Source organism: Anopheles coustani, chromosome 3 (assembly GCF_943734705.1).
Source record: "Anopheles coustani chromosome 3, idAnoCousDA_361_x.2, whole genome shotgun sequence".
In the NCBI taxonomy this organism is placed as follows: domain Eukaryota; kingdom Metazoa; phylum Arthropoda; class Insecta; order Diptera; family Culicidae; genus Anopheles; species Anopheles coustani.
The window spans coordinates 88,534,154-88,548,552 of NC_071288.1; the positions used below are offsets into that span (position 1 = coordinate 88,534,154).

At 50.0% G+C, this 14,399-nt stretch overlaps 2 protein-coding genes across 2 annotated transcripts; one reads left to right on the top strand and one right to left on the bottom strand.

The window, feature by feature from the left end:
* Window positions 1-313: 313 nt before the first annotated feature.
* LOC131268918 (mucin-2-like) lies at window positions 314-10,453 on the bottom strand. The gene is made up of 3 exons (XM_058271219.1): window positions 6,547-10,453; window positions 3,627-4,635; window positions 314-1,307 (listed from the first exon to the last, which is right to left on the bottom strand). The coding sequence occupies exons 1-3, from the start codon at window positions 10,451-10,453 to the stop codon at window positions 314-316; spliced, it is 5,910 nt and encodes a 1,969-aa protein (XP_058127202.1).
* A 1,901-nt stretch (window positions 10,454-12,354) lies between these two features.
* On the top strand, window positions 12,355-13,300 carry LOC131268929 (uncharacterized). The gene is made up of 2 exons (XM_058271229.1): window positions 12,355-12,948; window positions 13,013-13,300. Exons 1-2 carry the CDS (start codon window positions 12,355-12,357, stop codon window positions 13,298-13,300), a joined length of 882 nt encoding a protein of 293 aa, XP_058127212.1.
* The last annotated feature ends 1,099 nt before the right edge of the window (window positions 13,301-14,399 follow it).

The window sequence follows — 14,399 nt, forward strand, 5'->3', positions numbered from 1 at the left end:
AATGGATGCGCTTGTTATGGGTCATGCGGACATGTACCCTGTCGGTCGGGGCTATGACGGATTGGCGTGTCAACCAATGTGTTCAGTGGAGCTGTTAGTGAGATGCTTTGCAGCATTTGTGACAATCTTTTGTTTTATTGTATTACAAGATTTTTTGGTCACAAACGAAACAGGAAAATATAGACACAGGTTTATAGGTGTTTTGGCGTGTTGGGTCATGCTCAAGCTCTAAGTGGTGACATTTTGGTTGGCAAATCATTTTAATTTATTTATTGTATTACAGGGGAAGAGAAATGGCAATTGGAAAAAAGGCTCACAGGTAGCGCTTGATGCCAAACAATCGGTCAAGCTCATGGCGACGGGAGGCCGCGCAAGCCGCGCAGCAGGCGATGTTTGTATCGCAGCACGCAACTTCCGGCCGCTCGCAGCGCTGCAGCGTCCGGCTAAAGTGTTGCCCCGGCGGGCAGGCAATGAGGCAGGCGTCACCGTCACGGCATTTGTAGAACGCACCACAGTTGCCCGGCACGGACAGCAGCAGCGGGTTCAGCGGATCATCGCCGAGGGGGCATCCGTTGTCCGGTCGGCAGTCGAGCACCGGGCAGGGCATGGGCGAGCACGGATCGCCGGGCGTCGGAAGCTGCTCGCATCGTATCGCCGGATCACAGCAGGCGTACTGTGGCCACTCGCAGCGCTGCAGCTGCACGCTGAAGTGCTCCCCGGGTTGGCACTGCATCAGGCAGCGTTGACCGAAGGCACACTTGTAGAACTGGCTGCAGTCGTTCTCGTGTGGTAGCAAGGTTGGCTCCATTGGGTTATCGGTAAGCGGACAGCGCGCGTCCGTAATGCACTGAGTACACGGTGAACAGGGTGTGGTGGGAATCGGTCCCGGGGTGGTGGTGACCGTGACTGGTGCCAGTGTGGTTGTTGTGGTCGTGATCGGAACCGGTGTGGTCGTGATCGGAACCGGTGTAGTCGTGGTGGGCGGTGCAGGACAAACTTCCGGGCATCCGGGACGACACTCGATCGATGGATCGCAGCAGGCCACGTTGGGCCACTCGCAGCGCTCCAACGCCTGGCTCCAGTGCAGCCCGGCCGGACAGGTGTATTCGCAGGCCTGGCCATGGGAACACTTGTAGAACTGGTTGCAGTTTGTTGCATGGGGCAAAAAGGTCGGTCCCAGCGGGTTGTTCACCACCGGGCAGCGCTGGTCGTTGACGCACACCCCAACCGGGCAGAGGTTACAATTCCATGGGACTGCTGCTTGTCCTGAGACGATCACCGACAACCCACCGACCAGTAGCATCAAACTTGAGTGCATATTTTTGTTTCACGTTCTGTTCCCTAAGCTCAATAATTCACTGCCTATTCTCTACTCCTTTTTCTAGATGGCACCGCAGCGTACTAAGCCTTACACTCCCTGCCGAGAGTCGGTTTTATATGTGGCCCATCTTCTGGCAGAACAGCAGATACACTGACCACCCCCGAGCATATCAATCTTGTCCCTCCCGAAAACCTGCTACAAGTGTGAGCTGCCTCGAGAACATATTCCACCCGAGCGCGGATAAGTAATTGATTGTTTCTCGGGGACGGACGGAACTGTGAAACCGTGCATGTTGTCATCATTCTTATGGCGCGACGGTACGATGGTACACGGTCAGACGATGTGTTCTACACGACTGCGTTATCTGCCACGTGCAGCGCTTCCTGCTACGCTAGGAAGGTGGACTTTGCCGGCTGACGGTGGTCGGAGACTCCTTGCCCTACTTCACCTCACGATGGCCGGTATCCTCTAAAAACACATCCCAAATCGAGGGCCGGGGGTGCGATAAACAACTTAAAACACATTTCCTGTTGTCTCCCAACAGCCACGATCGGGGGATACTGAGTCGCTGGCCAGACGATGACCGTTTTTCTCCCAATGACGTCATAGAGGCGACAGTCCAATAACCTCGGTATCGGTAAAGAATCTCCCGAGAACAGCGAACCGTTATCGGCATCCGTAGTCACGTATGACGTATGACGGTTGTTATTTTTCCGCTACGCCATTCTCAACCAGCCTATCAATACCTACCGGTGATTCCAATCGTGGCACGAGAATATATAAAAATGTCTACAATTGATAAGATACTGGGAAAAGTGTGACGAAATCGGTCCTTGTCTGCACAGAATCATAGGCTCGGTGGCCATAGTCGGCGGTGGTACAACCACAGAGTGTAATGAATCGTCAACCGAAACCGCTCGCTGACCCACGCCGTTCTGGGTCGATTAAAGATACCTTCGGTAATGATGTAAGGATTGCTTCAGGTAGACTTAAACATATTTATTGTATGTTAATTTAGGCGAAGCTCTGGATGGCCTAGGTCAATCGCCTATAGCGTATGCAAATCTCTTGTTAGCCTTCAGGATTCCTTGGTATCGCGGCATAATCGAGACTCTTAAAAAAAATATCAAAAGTTCAAAAAACGTTTGAAGATTCGTAGATCCTAAGTATCGCAAATGCTGGTACGTTACTTCTGCTTCTTCTTTGGGGCGTTGCAACGGTATTCGGTTATTCCTTCAAAAGGGGATTCACTTGTCCCCATGCGCAAAAAGCCACCGTACAGGTGCTGTTATGCTCAAGGAAAAGATCAGTCGAAGCGGAAGATTCTCCAAATATGACTTACTACCTTGACGGCTCAGCCATGTTCGGTAAAGAAGGGATTGAGAAAAGAATTATAGGTTTAACTCTTGAGAGGTATGTTTTAATTTAATAGTTACAATAACGAAATATTTGAAATGATTGATATTTCAACCATTTCCCCGTGTTTCATAAACCTTTTTCTATAACTTTGGTGGATACTGTTCAGTTATTGATTACAATTTCAACAATCTAGTAGTCTATAATAAATCTAGTAGACTGTAATGAAGATGCATCGTCCTATCTGTCGTCTGTCGCCTATAGTATGTTTGTCTCGTTAGTCTGTAGTCTGTGGTCTGTTTCTGAACGTGAAATAAACGAGGATTTAAATAAGCCATGTATATGAACAACAGATACTCCTTGACATCTGTGTACATGCTTGTGAAGCAATGGTATCTTGCTTACATCGCATTTCGGCCATAGGTCAGTGCAAGCGTGGAACCTGGTGTTAGCAACAGTGTAGCCCATCGATCACCGTCGATCGGTGTCGAGTTTCACGCCCGCTTTTCCCTGTGGCTTGTTAGAGTAGGACGGTTGGGCTCAGGAGAGAATGAGCCCAATCGAACTAGCCTTAATTTGGACGGTGTGATCCACGGCCCCACCGATGGACCTTGGAGCGCATCACCAAATCAGTTAGCTTAGCGTCGTGAATAAAGGAAGTTCTAAAGAAAAACGCCTTCTACACGACTACACGACTGCCTCCGAGAGCCGGCCCACTACACTTGTCTGAGATGCAATTGTAAAATCTAGATGGTTTTATAAAAAAATAGTGCTCGAACAAATCGTCAACAACATTTGCAGTGCTTAAACTTAGGCCGTGACAAAGGATGTGATACGGTTACTTCGGATGTTGAGCTGCCAGTGATAAGAGTGTTTATTCACGTTTGCTCTAGTTTATTGATAATCTCTTCTTTCGGTAAATGGAACCACGCTTCCGGGAACCGCTCACGGGCAGGTAACGCCGGGAATGCAGGCCGGGACACACTCGATGGTCGGATCACAGCAGGCTTGGTGCGGCCAGTCGCATACCATTCGGTCATTGTTGAAGTGCAGCCCTTTCGGACAGTCGAATTCGCAGGCGCGACCCGTCTGGCACTTGTAGAACTTGCCGCAGTTACCAGTATTCGGTAGCAGGATTACCGTAGGGCCATCACGCGGCGGACAACGCATATCCTCGACGCAATTCAGTGGCGGGCAGGTCGTCGAAGGATCGCAGGGTGAACCGGGTTCACCAGGTGTCGGGTTCGGAATCGGACCTGGAGTTGGTGCTGGAGTTGGCGCGGGAGTTGGCGCTGGAGTGGGTGCTGGAGTTGGTGCCGGTGTTGGTGCTGGTGTGGGAGCAGGGGTCGGTGCTGGTGTTGGCGCTGGAGTTGGTGCTGGCGTTGGCGCTGGAGTTGGCGCTGGTGTTGGTGCTGGAGTTGGCGCTGGAGTTGGCGCTGGTCCCGGTCCACCTCCCGGGGGGCAGGTCACACCGGGAATGCACGGATCGCACGGGATGGCCGGGTTACAGCAGGCGCGCTCTGGCCAGTCGCAAGCGTTCACCTTCGGGTTGAAGTCCAGCAGAGGCGGGCAGTCCATCGGACATGCGAATGGTCCAGTACATTTGTAGAACTTGGAACAGTCTTGGTGCGGTAGTAGCACAGTAATCTTGGATGAAGCCGGACACTCAGGGTGAGGAATACAATCGCTTATAGACTCGTCACTTCCCTCCTCGGGCAGCGTTGTATCGCAGCGCGCCCTTCGGGGCCAGTCGCACGCCTGTTCCTGGGCGTTGTAGTGTAGCCCGATAGGGCACTCCTGCTCGCAAGCATTACCACTGCTACACTTGTAGAACTTGCCACACTCGTTGTGCGGCAAGAGCACCGGATAACGGTCGTCCTTGTTGGGACAGTTTGGGTGTGGGTGGCAGTTGAAGGTAGGACAGGTGACCGAGGGATCGCATGGTTGTTGGCCGTTGGCTAGCGTCGCCGCCAGTGCGGCAACGAGGATCGAAATCAAATGCATCTTTGTGTTGCCCCTATAGTATGCTCTACTCTCTATTCTTCGGGAAAATAAACCTAATGAAAGACGCTGCCGTTCGACGAGATACTGTGACTGCTCCAGTGGACAGCGGGTCTTTTTATACAAATTCGCACCGACATCGGGAGGTGCATTTTATCTGCATCCCGTATCATCAGATCGTCGTCTCAAGGACGGTGGGTAGTATCGGAGGAAAGTATCTGGGTATGTTTGGCAATTAGTGAAACTGTTCACTATTCTATTCTCTCGTCTCCTCCGTCGGTCGCCTGAGGGTCTCACGCGGTAACGCGCAACTGAGATCTTGTCGATTGCATCGATGCTCTAGCTTGGCCTGGAGTTGGTCGATAATGGACCCATCCTATATCGCCGGGCATATCAGCACTCGTTGCTGCATCGTTGGGGCCAATTATCGGGATAAAAATATACATCAAATGGTGCTCATTTCGGACCTATCGTATATTATGGTAAAACAAAGCGGCTTTCTTTGGTCGATGATGTCACCTGGGTGAGAAATGTCGTTATCACATACGTTGGTGGTGGTTATCGAGTATGTAAAACAAGTCTAATTTGTTGTTCAAAATCGCCCGTACGCCTGTCTGTTCAAATCACTTGTAATATGTATTTTATGTACCCAACAAATGTACCCTATCAAATCTGTATTACATTTGGTTGGATCTTGATTTCACTGTTTATTATTTTAACGCAAATGAACAGTAAATTTGGTCCCAGCAGATAGCTGTTTTCGGCATAGAATTGGAGAAATTTGAAAACGAAGAGAATCCAGAATAAAATTCCTGAATATTTGGATTTGCCATTGGAACTAGAAATGGCAAACGTTATGACTGAAAGCGGAGCTAGATTACTCAACAGAATCTCCTTTTCTCTTTGTAGAGTGACAATTACTCTAGGTCATTTGCCATGAAGATGAAGATGCCGCTTCTGTGTGAAGCATCCTGAGACGCGATCTCTCCATCGCAAGGACAGGGGACCATCGAAAGTAAGTTTACGTGCGATGATCACTAACTGTTTCAGTCTGGAAAACTTCAATACTTCCTTATTACTTTACTAGTTACGTTAATTCATGCTTTTTGCTATATTCATTTAGAGAAAATCAAACAAAATCCGTTTCTAATATGTTTAGGTTGAGTTCAAAGGCATCAGGTTACAAAAACTGATTTACAATACATGTTTATACATTGAGTTGGACGAATGTATCAGGGATACAAGAGATTAGCTGTCTTCGGCAAAATTTGTCGATAGTCTACAATAGCGAAAACATGCAAATGGAGTAGAGATAGAATGTTCCTCTGCGGAGTGTTCAAAAGATAAACCTTCCCACTACGTAATAAATTAAGGCTCGTAAATTAATATTTTCTAAACAGGTAGTAGTAATATGCTGGATACCTAAAGAATTTATCAGGTATGCCATGATTTCTTCAAGGGTATAAATCGCATTGCAAAATACTTTGGTTTTAAACCTTCATTCTGCGATTTGGTGAACGGAAATCAAGAAAGCGTTTTGTTGTAAGTTGCATGGTCCTTTATTGAATATTTATATATAGGTTAGTATTCGCAATCCATCATGGCAAAGGTTAATTATTTGTTATATATGCTTGGACTTCGAGGCTCCGTTACTACTATTCGTAACATAATACTAATGTATGGTTATTATATATGTGTTGTTAAATAGTTGATAAGTATAATATTTTCCTATAAAAGCGTTCCTCATTGTATAATTGCATAAGATAAATATGGTTTGTGTATATATATATTAGTTACCCCTACACCGCGTTTGCCATCGCTTGGCATAATTAATATGAGGTCGGGATCGTTGTGCTTCGTTCATGGACATGTCACACCGGGGATGCAGGGTGGATTGGTCGTTATGCTCGGATCGCAGCCCGCCCACTCCGGCCAGTCGCACACAAATTGCACCGCGTTGAAGTGCAACCCTGGCGGACAGCGGTGTTCGCAAGCCTTACGGTTGGCGCACTTGTAGAATTTCTCGCAGGAAGTGTGCGCAAACAGAGTCGGCTTGCCACCATCGTTCGCCGGGCATCGCATGTCGTCGTGACAGTTGGTCGGTGGGCAGGTTACACCTGGAATGCAAGGATCCGGTCCGGTTGGTGGTACTGTTGGTGGTGGCAAGGTCGGTGGAGGTAGCGTTGGTGGTGGTTGGGTCGGAGGTGGTTGGGTTGGCGGAGGCTGGGTTGGTGGTCCCGGGGTTGGTCCAATCGGAGGGCATGTGACTCCCGGTATGCAAGGAGGATTGCAGGGTACCGTTATATCGCAGCAGGCACTTTCCGGCCAATCGCACACTTTGAGGACCTCGTTAAAATGTAACCCAGGAGGACAGTTATGTTCGCAGGCTTTACCATCGTTACATTTATAGAACTTGCTACATTCGTTGTGTGGTAACAGAGTGGGTTGAGGTCCGTTTCTGGATGGACATCTGGAATCAAGGACGCAATTTCCAAGATCGTTGGGAGGACAGGTTACTCCGGGTATGCAAGGATCCGGTATCGTTGGTGGAGGCAGGGTTGGAGGAGGTAGAGTTGGAGGTGGCAGGGTTGGAGGAGGTAGAGTTGGAGGAGGTAGGGTTGGTGGAGGTAGGGTTGGTGGTGGAAGGGTTGGCGGAGGAAGGGTCGGTGGCGGAAGGGTCGGAGGTGGTTGGGTCGGAGGAGGCTGAGTAGGAGGAGGCTGGGTTGGTGGTCCCGGAGTTGGTCCAATTGGTGGGCATGTGACTCCCGGTATACAAGGAGGATTGCAGGGCACCGTTACATCGCAGCAGGCACTCGACGGCCAGTCGCAAACTTTCAGGACCTCATTGAAATGCAGCCCAGGTGGACAGTTATGTTCGCAGGCTTTACCATCGTTACATTTGTAGAACTTGCTACAGTCGTTGTGTGGTAACAGAGTGGGTTGAGGTCCGTTTCTGGATGGACATCTGGAATCAAGGACGCAATTTCCGGAATCGTTGGGAGGACAGGTTACTCCAGGTATGCATGGATCCGGTACCGTTGGTGGAGGAAGCGTTGGAGGAGGTAGGGTCGGTGGTGGCAGAGTTGGAGGAGGTAGCGTTGGTGGTGGCAGAGTCGGTGGCGGAAGGGTTGGTGGTGGTTGGGTCGGAGGAGGCTGGGTTGGCGGAGGCTGAGTAGGAGGAGGCTGGGTTGGAGGTCCCGGAGTTGGTCCAATTGGTGGGCAGGTGGCTCCCGGTATACAAGGAGGATTGCAGGGCACCGTTATATCGCAGCAGGCACTCGACGGCCAGTCACAAACTTTCAAGTCCGCGTTAAAATGAAGACCAGCTGGACAGTAATGTTCACAGATTTTGCCATTATCGCACTTGTAGAACATGTTACAATCGCTGTGAGGTAGGAGAGTTAGTGTCGGTCCGTTAGCGGCTGGGCATCTGGAGTCAAAGACGCAATTGCCAACATCGTTGGGAGGACAGGTTACTCCGGGTATGCAAGGATCCGGCACCGTTGGTGGAGGCAGGGTTGGAGGCGGTAGGGTCGGTGGTGGCAGAGTTGGGGGAGGTAGCGTTGGTGGTGGCAGAGTCGGTGGCGGAAGGGTTGGTGGTGGTTGGGTCGGAGGAGGCTGGGTTGGCGGAGGCTGAGTAGGAGGAGGCTGGGTTGGAGGTCCCGGAGTTGGTCCAGTTGGTGGGCATGTGGCTCCCGGTATGCAGGGAGGAATGCAGGGTAACGTTGGGTCGCAGCACGCATTCACTGGCCAGTCGCATACGAACAGATTCGCGTTGAAGTGCAACCCAGCTGGACAGTACATCTCGCAAGCCCGTCCCATATCGCACTTGTAGAACATGTGACATTCGACGTGACGGAACAGTGTCGCGTTTGGTCCATTGGCTGGTGGACATTGAGGATGCGTGATACAATTGCCGGTACCAACCGGTGGACAGGTTACTCCTGGGATGCAAGGATCGCTTGGTCCTGGTGGTATCGGGGTCACCGGAGGCACTACGGGTGGTGGTAAGGTTGGTGGAGGCACGGTAGGCGGTGGTATGGTTGGCGGAGGCACGGTAGGCGGTGGTATGGTTGGCGGAGGAAGCGTCCCTGGAGGTAAAGGTGTCGATTCGCACGGGATCGAACTATCGCAGCAAGCAATTTGTGGCAGATCGCATCGCCCTGAATTAGCATTGAAGTGTTCCCCAGGTGGACAGGGCAATTCACAAGCCCGTCCAAAGGAGCACATGTAGAAACGGGTACAGTCGGTATGCGGAAGAGTGGTTGGATTATCAGGATCGTCGAATATTGAACAGCGTGCATCGGGAGTGCAAGGGTCCGGGAGTAGTCCCGTACACGGTATGCTCGGATCACAGCACGCAATGTCGGGCCTCTCGCATCGTTGCTCTTGGGCACTGAAATGTTGCCCGGGAGGACAGGTCTTTTCACAAGCCTCTCCAAACGAGCACATATAGAAGCGGCCACAGTCGGAATGCGGCAGAATGGTCGGATTAAAGGGATCATCGAAAATCGTACAGCGGGAGTCGGGAATACAATTGGTCGAGACGTCGAGTGAGCCCACGCATGGTATTCGCGAATCGCAGCAGGCAACGTCCGGAAACTCACAGCGACCGTTCGTGATGCTAAAGTGCTGCCCAATTGGGCATTCCAGCAGGCATCGGCTGCCGAGGTCACACTTGTAGAACAGACCACAGTTTGTTTCATGCGGGAGAACGGTAGGCTCGAGTGGGTTATCATTCAGTGGGCATCGCGAATCTGGAATACAACTCGTTGGCGATGGTGTCGGAGCCGTCGGAATTGCTGGGGTCTGTGCCGTTGGAACTGGTGGGGTCTGTGCCGTTGGAACTGGTGGGGTCTGTGCCGTTGGAAATGGTGGTGGGGGAGCCGTTGGAATTGGCGGTGGAGGAGCGGTTGGAATTGGCGGTGGGGGAGCCGTTGGAATTGGCGGCGGTGGAGCCGTCGGAACTGGCGGAGGGCAGGTTACGCCAGGTATGCAGGGATCTTGCGGTAGGCAAGGAAACGCACAGCACGCACGCTCTGGCCAGTCGCAGACCCGCTCATGAGGGTTAAAGTGCAAACCCGCCGGACAGTCGTACTCGCAGGCCTCACCGTATGAACACTTGTAGAACTTAGCACAATTCTGGTGGCTAAGTAAGACTGGACCCTCGGGAGGGTTTATGAGCGGGCAGCGGCTGTCGGCGACGCAGTTGTATGATGGACAGGTCACTCCCGGTATACAATCTCCTGGTGTCGGTGCCGTCGGAATTGCTGGGGTCTGTGCCGTTGGAACTGGTGGGGTCTGTGCCGTTGGAACGGGTGGGGTCTGTGCCGTTGGAATTGGTGGCGGAGGAGCGGTTGGAATTGGTGGTGGTGGAGCCGTTGGAATTGGTGGTGGAGGAGCCGTCGGAACTGGCGGCGGTGGAGCTGTCGGAACTGGCGGTGGACAGGTTACGCCAGGTATGCAGGGATCTTGCGGTAGGCAGGGTAACGCACAACACGCACGCTCTGGCCAGTCGCAGGCCAGCTCATTAGGGTTAAAGTGCAAACCCGCCGGACAGTCGTACTCGCAGGCCTCGCCGTTCGAACACTTGTAGAACTTGGCACAATTCTGGTGGCTAAATAAGACAGGTCCCTCTTGAGGGTTCACGAGCGGACAGCGGCTGTCGGCGACGCAGTTGTACGTTGGGCAGGTCACTCCCGGGACACACGGGCTACTACCCTGCCCCTGTGCCAGGTGCAAGGTGGCGGCTATGACCGCCAGATACAGTTTCATCGGTAGAGACTCACGACCGCGTGCCACTATTCTAGCTGATCGAGCTCCAGACTGACTTAGCGGTAGATTCTGGGAAGAATTTTTATACCCTTCTTTTCCCTCGGCAGTGTGGTCGCAATCTTTTCATGTTCACCGCCCCCTTCAAAAGATTTGAAGCTTGAATGAAAGTGGTGTCGTTTTTCTGAATGGCGAAGAGTGGACCCGGGGATATCGACCGCGCAACAAGGCCCGTGGGTGGTTGGGAGAACGATGCCCTACGCATTTTCTGTTTGTTTCAGGAAGTACGGAAGTACAGCTTGAGTGCTTAGAACAGCGCATTACCATTGAGGAATACATAGAAGAGGGAGGTGCTAGAGGTACCCCCTGGGGGGGATCGATGGGCCCGCAAGGTTCTAGGAGTATCTGCCGTGGCAGATGCCTCTCAGGGTCGGCCCTGGTAGGCACCGTGCGGAACGGGCCATTGATAGCAACCACCTCGGTACTTGGTATCAATTCCGTAGCCGAAGTTTTTAGCCCCCAAAGTCGTGTTATCTTAATTATTATCACTTGTCAGTGTGCAAAGTTCTAGTTCATGTTCATGGTATGTACAAGGTTCGCCTTTTATCGGTGTACATCGATACTGGATGGCATTCGAACCGTGCCGATGGGTGTATGGACTTCAATGTCGGACATCAGCTATTACGGTGTGCTTCGCTTTTGGAAACCCAATTTGTGGCTGGAGCACGGACTGAACCACAATGACGTCAAACTATGGAGCACGATTCTCAGCTTATTCACTCTTCATATGCCGATCTCATTTCACTTCACTGATAATGGCTTTTGGTGAGGTTTTCATATGTAGTTTCATCTCTTTAAACTTTGCTAAAGTGCTTCTCTAAATGGGTTAATAGTTTTATCGTTAATATCAAATATATTAATGTATATAACTTTCGAAACAGGTTCATGGTATGAACGCATTAATTGTGTTGGATATGGAACCATACCCTAAGATGGTTTCTAAAGGTCTCAACTACTCTAATAGGTTCCAATAAACCTATTTTAACCTCGTTTAACTCATTTCCAGTAGTAAATACCGTTCAGCTTTGCCTTCGCCTATATCATTAATTTATGAGATAGACATTACATCGTCGTTTAGTGACATATTACTAAATTCCAATCGCATGTCGCATGTCATATTACTAAATGCCAGAGCAAATAATACTTTTTAATATCTTTAAACTACCGAATTTGATGAGGAGTCATTCCATTCACTCCGGTAGAATTCTTCTCTAGCTCTTCCGAAGGACAGAAGATGTGATGTACAGATGTTCCGCCCAAAAGCATTGGCTTCGATGTTTGATAGAATGAAAATGGCAAGGCTACTCAATGAATGGTGAAATTTTAAACAATACATAGGTTCTTTTGCTGGCATGAGCCGGTACGATTTCGCGATGCCTTTTTTAGCGCACATTGTATCCATTTGAAAGATACCATCGTAACGACACATTCCAGTTTTATCGGGCCGTCCGTTGTGACGGGTTTGATACCGCACTGCCCGTTAATGTCACCGGTCGCATCCTCACTAATTGGTGTCCGATGTCTAGCAACAGTTTGGAGTTGTTAGTTGACGCTGCGCCCAGAGAGGTAGACGCGCTGCATCAACATGAAAACATGAATCACAATTAATTTGAATGCTGATAAGGCTCGTCAGTCTGGTCGTTCGACCATCGGGCGACGGTGTGCAGATGGATGGCGCAGTAAAAGGGCACGCTTCAGGGAAGCTGTCGTTTCGGCGCGCCGGAGAAATCGGACAGGGTCTATAAAATGCAGCTATGGCAGAGTCTGAAGATTCAGAGTATCCCGAGAATAGTAGGTGATTGGTTCTCGCAATCTGATACGATCCGCTAGTACTGCAGATAACGATGCTGGGAAGAGTCTTTATTCTTTCTGGCGCAATCCTGGTGGCCGCTGGGGCCACGATTGATCCGCGATGTTCTCGCTACAGCCAGGGCATGGAGGCGCAGGTTCTACCGTACCTGCAGGATTGTCGCAAATTCGTCATCTGTGATATGGGTGGTAACGGCCAGGTGCTGTCCTGTCCGAAAGGATTGTACTTCGACGTTGAATCGCACGCCTGTTCCTACGAGAAGGGCTCTTGCACGCACGGTGAGCTTACGGGTGAGGCGGACAATGCGGTACCACTAGTTCCAGTCAAACCTCAACCCCAAGTTCCAGTCAAGCCTCTACCCCAAGTCCCAGTCAAACCTCAACCCCAAGTTCCTATCAAACCTCAACCGCTAGTTCCAGTCAAACCTAGGCCGCTCCCAGTACAGCCGAACCCGCTGCCACTCTATCCGAAACCCGTGCAACCACCAAATTTCCTTCCACCTGTGGTAGCCCCTGATTCTGATCTGATCAATTCGAAACCATTGTTCCCAAATCTGCTACCTATTGTCACGGCGCCAACAACCGTGGCTTCAATTCCAGAGCAGCAGCCCGATATCCATCAGCTAAACGTAAGTTAAGCAAAGGCGCAGTAGTATCGGTACATTAACCAGTGCTTTTTCGTTGACGCTACAGATTTGCAAGGATCAAGCTGCCGGAAAGGTTTACCCCGTTTCGCACGACTGCGGTCTGTACGTCGTTTGTATGGGCAACAGCAAAGCGATCGTCCAGCGGTGTCCCAAGGGTCTGCTGTACGATGGTAAGCAGCAGCGCTGCGAGTTTGCAAGTGCTTCGTTCTGCGCCACACCCCGCTTCGATGGTAACGTAGTGCTGGATATGCACGGCGTCGATATGAGCCTACGAACCGACGACGACAAGCCCCTGGAAACTCCGGAGTTGATACCGGTCGAAAAAACCGCGTAGGACGGACTGCGATCGAAAAGCAGTGTCCACCCGGTCAACACTGGAATGCCAAAAAATAACTGGTGCGACTTTGTTGCGGCTGCCGGATGCAAGCTGTAGGATGTCGATATAGATACACACTTCAATCTACAATGAATAAACGAGTATAATGGTGCAGATGTTTGCCTTTCCTACGCACAACATGTCTGTCAACACATTCAGTGTAGCCTTAGTTTGGTTGCTATGACCTTAGAAACATTGTTCTAAACAAATCGTACAATAGTTGTGTACAGAAAAGTAAGCTAGTTATTCCCAAATCGGGCATTGGAATAGTTTTAGTGGTCGGTAAAGCTATGTAGCAAGTTCTTACTAGACGTGGATTGGTTGCTTGAATCTGTTGTTGAATTCAAAACCCCAACGATATCTATTTTCACTTCTAAATTCAATCAGCAAGGAAAGCAAAATGGCAGATTTGAGAAGTCCATGTTGGGAAAAAGCAAAAACTGATAACGTTATTTATGAAATATTACCATTTTGACACTAGAATACATTGCATCAGAATCTTGCCCGAATTCTTTTCGGTGGTCTGTGTGACCACCGAAACTTTACATTTAAATTGAGCGGCATTTTTCGAATGGATATTTCTCCATGAAGGCTAAATTTGCTCCAAAATTCGTAGGTAAAAGAAGGGTAACATTTTACAAAGTTTTTAAATGAAAACATCTGCAGAAAAACTTACCTACTTTTAATGGACGTTGGCGATTCACTTTGTTATCCAAGGCATCTATGGAGTTCTTGAATTGAAAATATCCATTGCTATAACATTGACAGCCGTGCTGTAACGCCGGTTAGAAAAAAAAGGCACTCCTTCGACGGCGTGGACTAGAATCCCTACCTAGAACCGGACCCTCGCCTGTACGAAAGGACTGACTATCCATGCTTTATATCTAATAGGACTGAGGTTTTATTAGTTCACACTTTATACTGGTTTTACACATTAGTTCAATAGTCAGCTGCACACGACCCTGTAACGCTAGAAGAGAGAGAGAATCTTCTCGTTCCACGATGACATCTCCGTAAGTCGACTTTTTCTATATCGACTGTCATTGTATCGAGGTGT

Excerpts from the sequence above, each read along its gene's own strand:
- LOC131268918 (XM_058271219.1), bottom strand. The coding sequence starts at position 10,453 with ATGAAACTGTATCTGGCGGTCATAGCCGCCACCTTGCACCTGGCACAG. Across the intron at positions 4,636-6,546 it reads CTGCATCCCCGGTGTGACAT|CCAACGGCCAACAACCATGC; the intron begins GTCCATGAACGA and ends CGGCGACGCTAG. Across the intron at positions 1,308-3,626 it reads ATTCCCGGCGTTACCTGCCC|TTTGATGCTACTGGTCGGTG; the intron begins GTGAGCGGTTCC and ends TATGCACTCAAG.
- LOC131268929 (XM_058271229.1), top strand. The coding sequence starts at position 12,355 with ATGCTGGGAAGAGTCTTTATTCTTTCTGGCGCAATCCTGGTGGCCGCT. Across the intron at positions 12,949-13,012 it reads CCGATATCCATCAGCTAAAC|ATTTGCAAGGATCAAGCTGC; the intron begins GTAAGTTAAGCA and ends TTGACGCTACAG.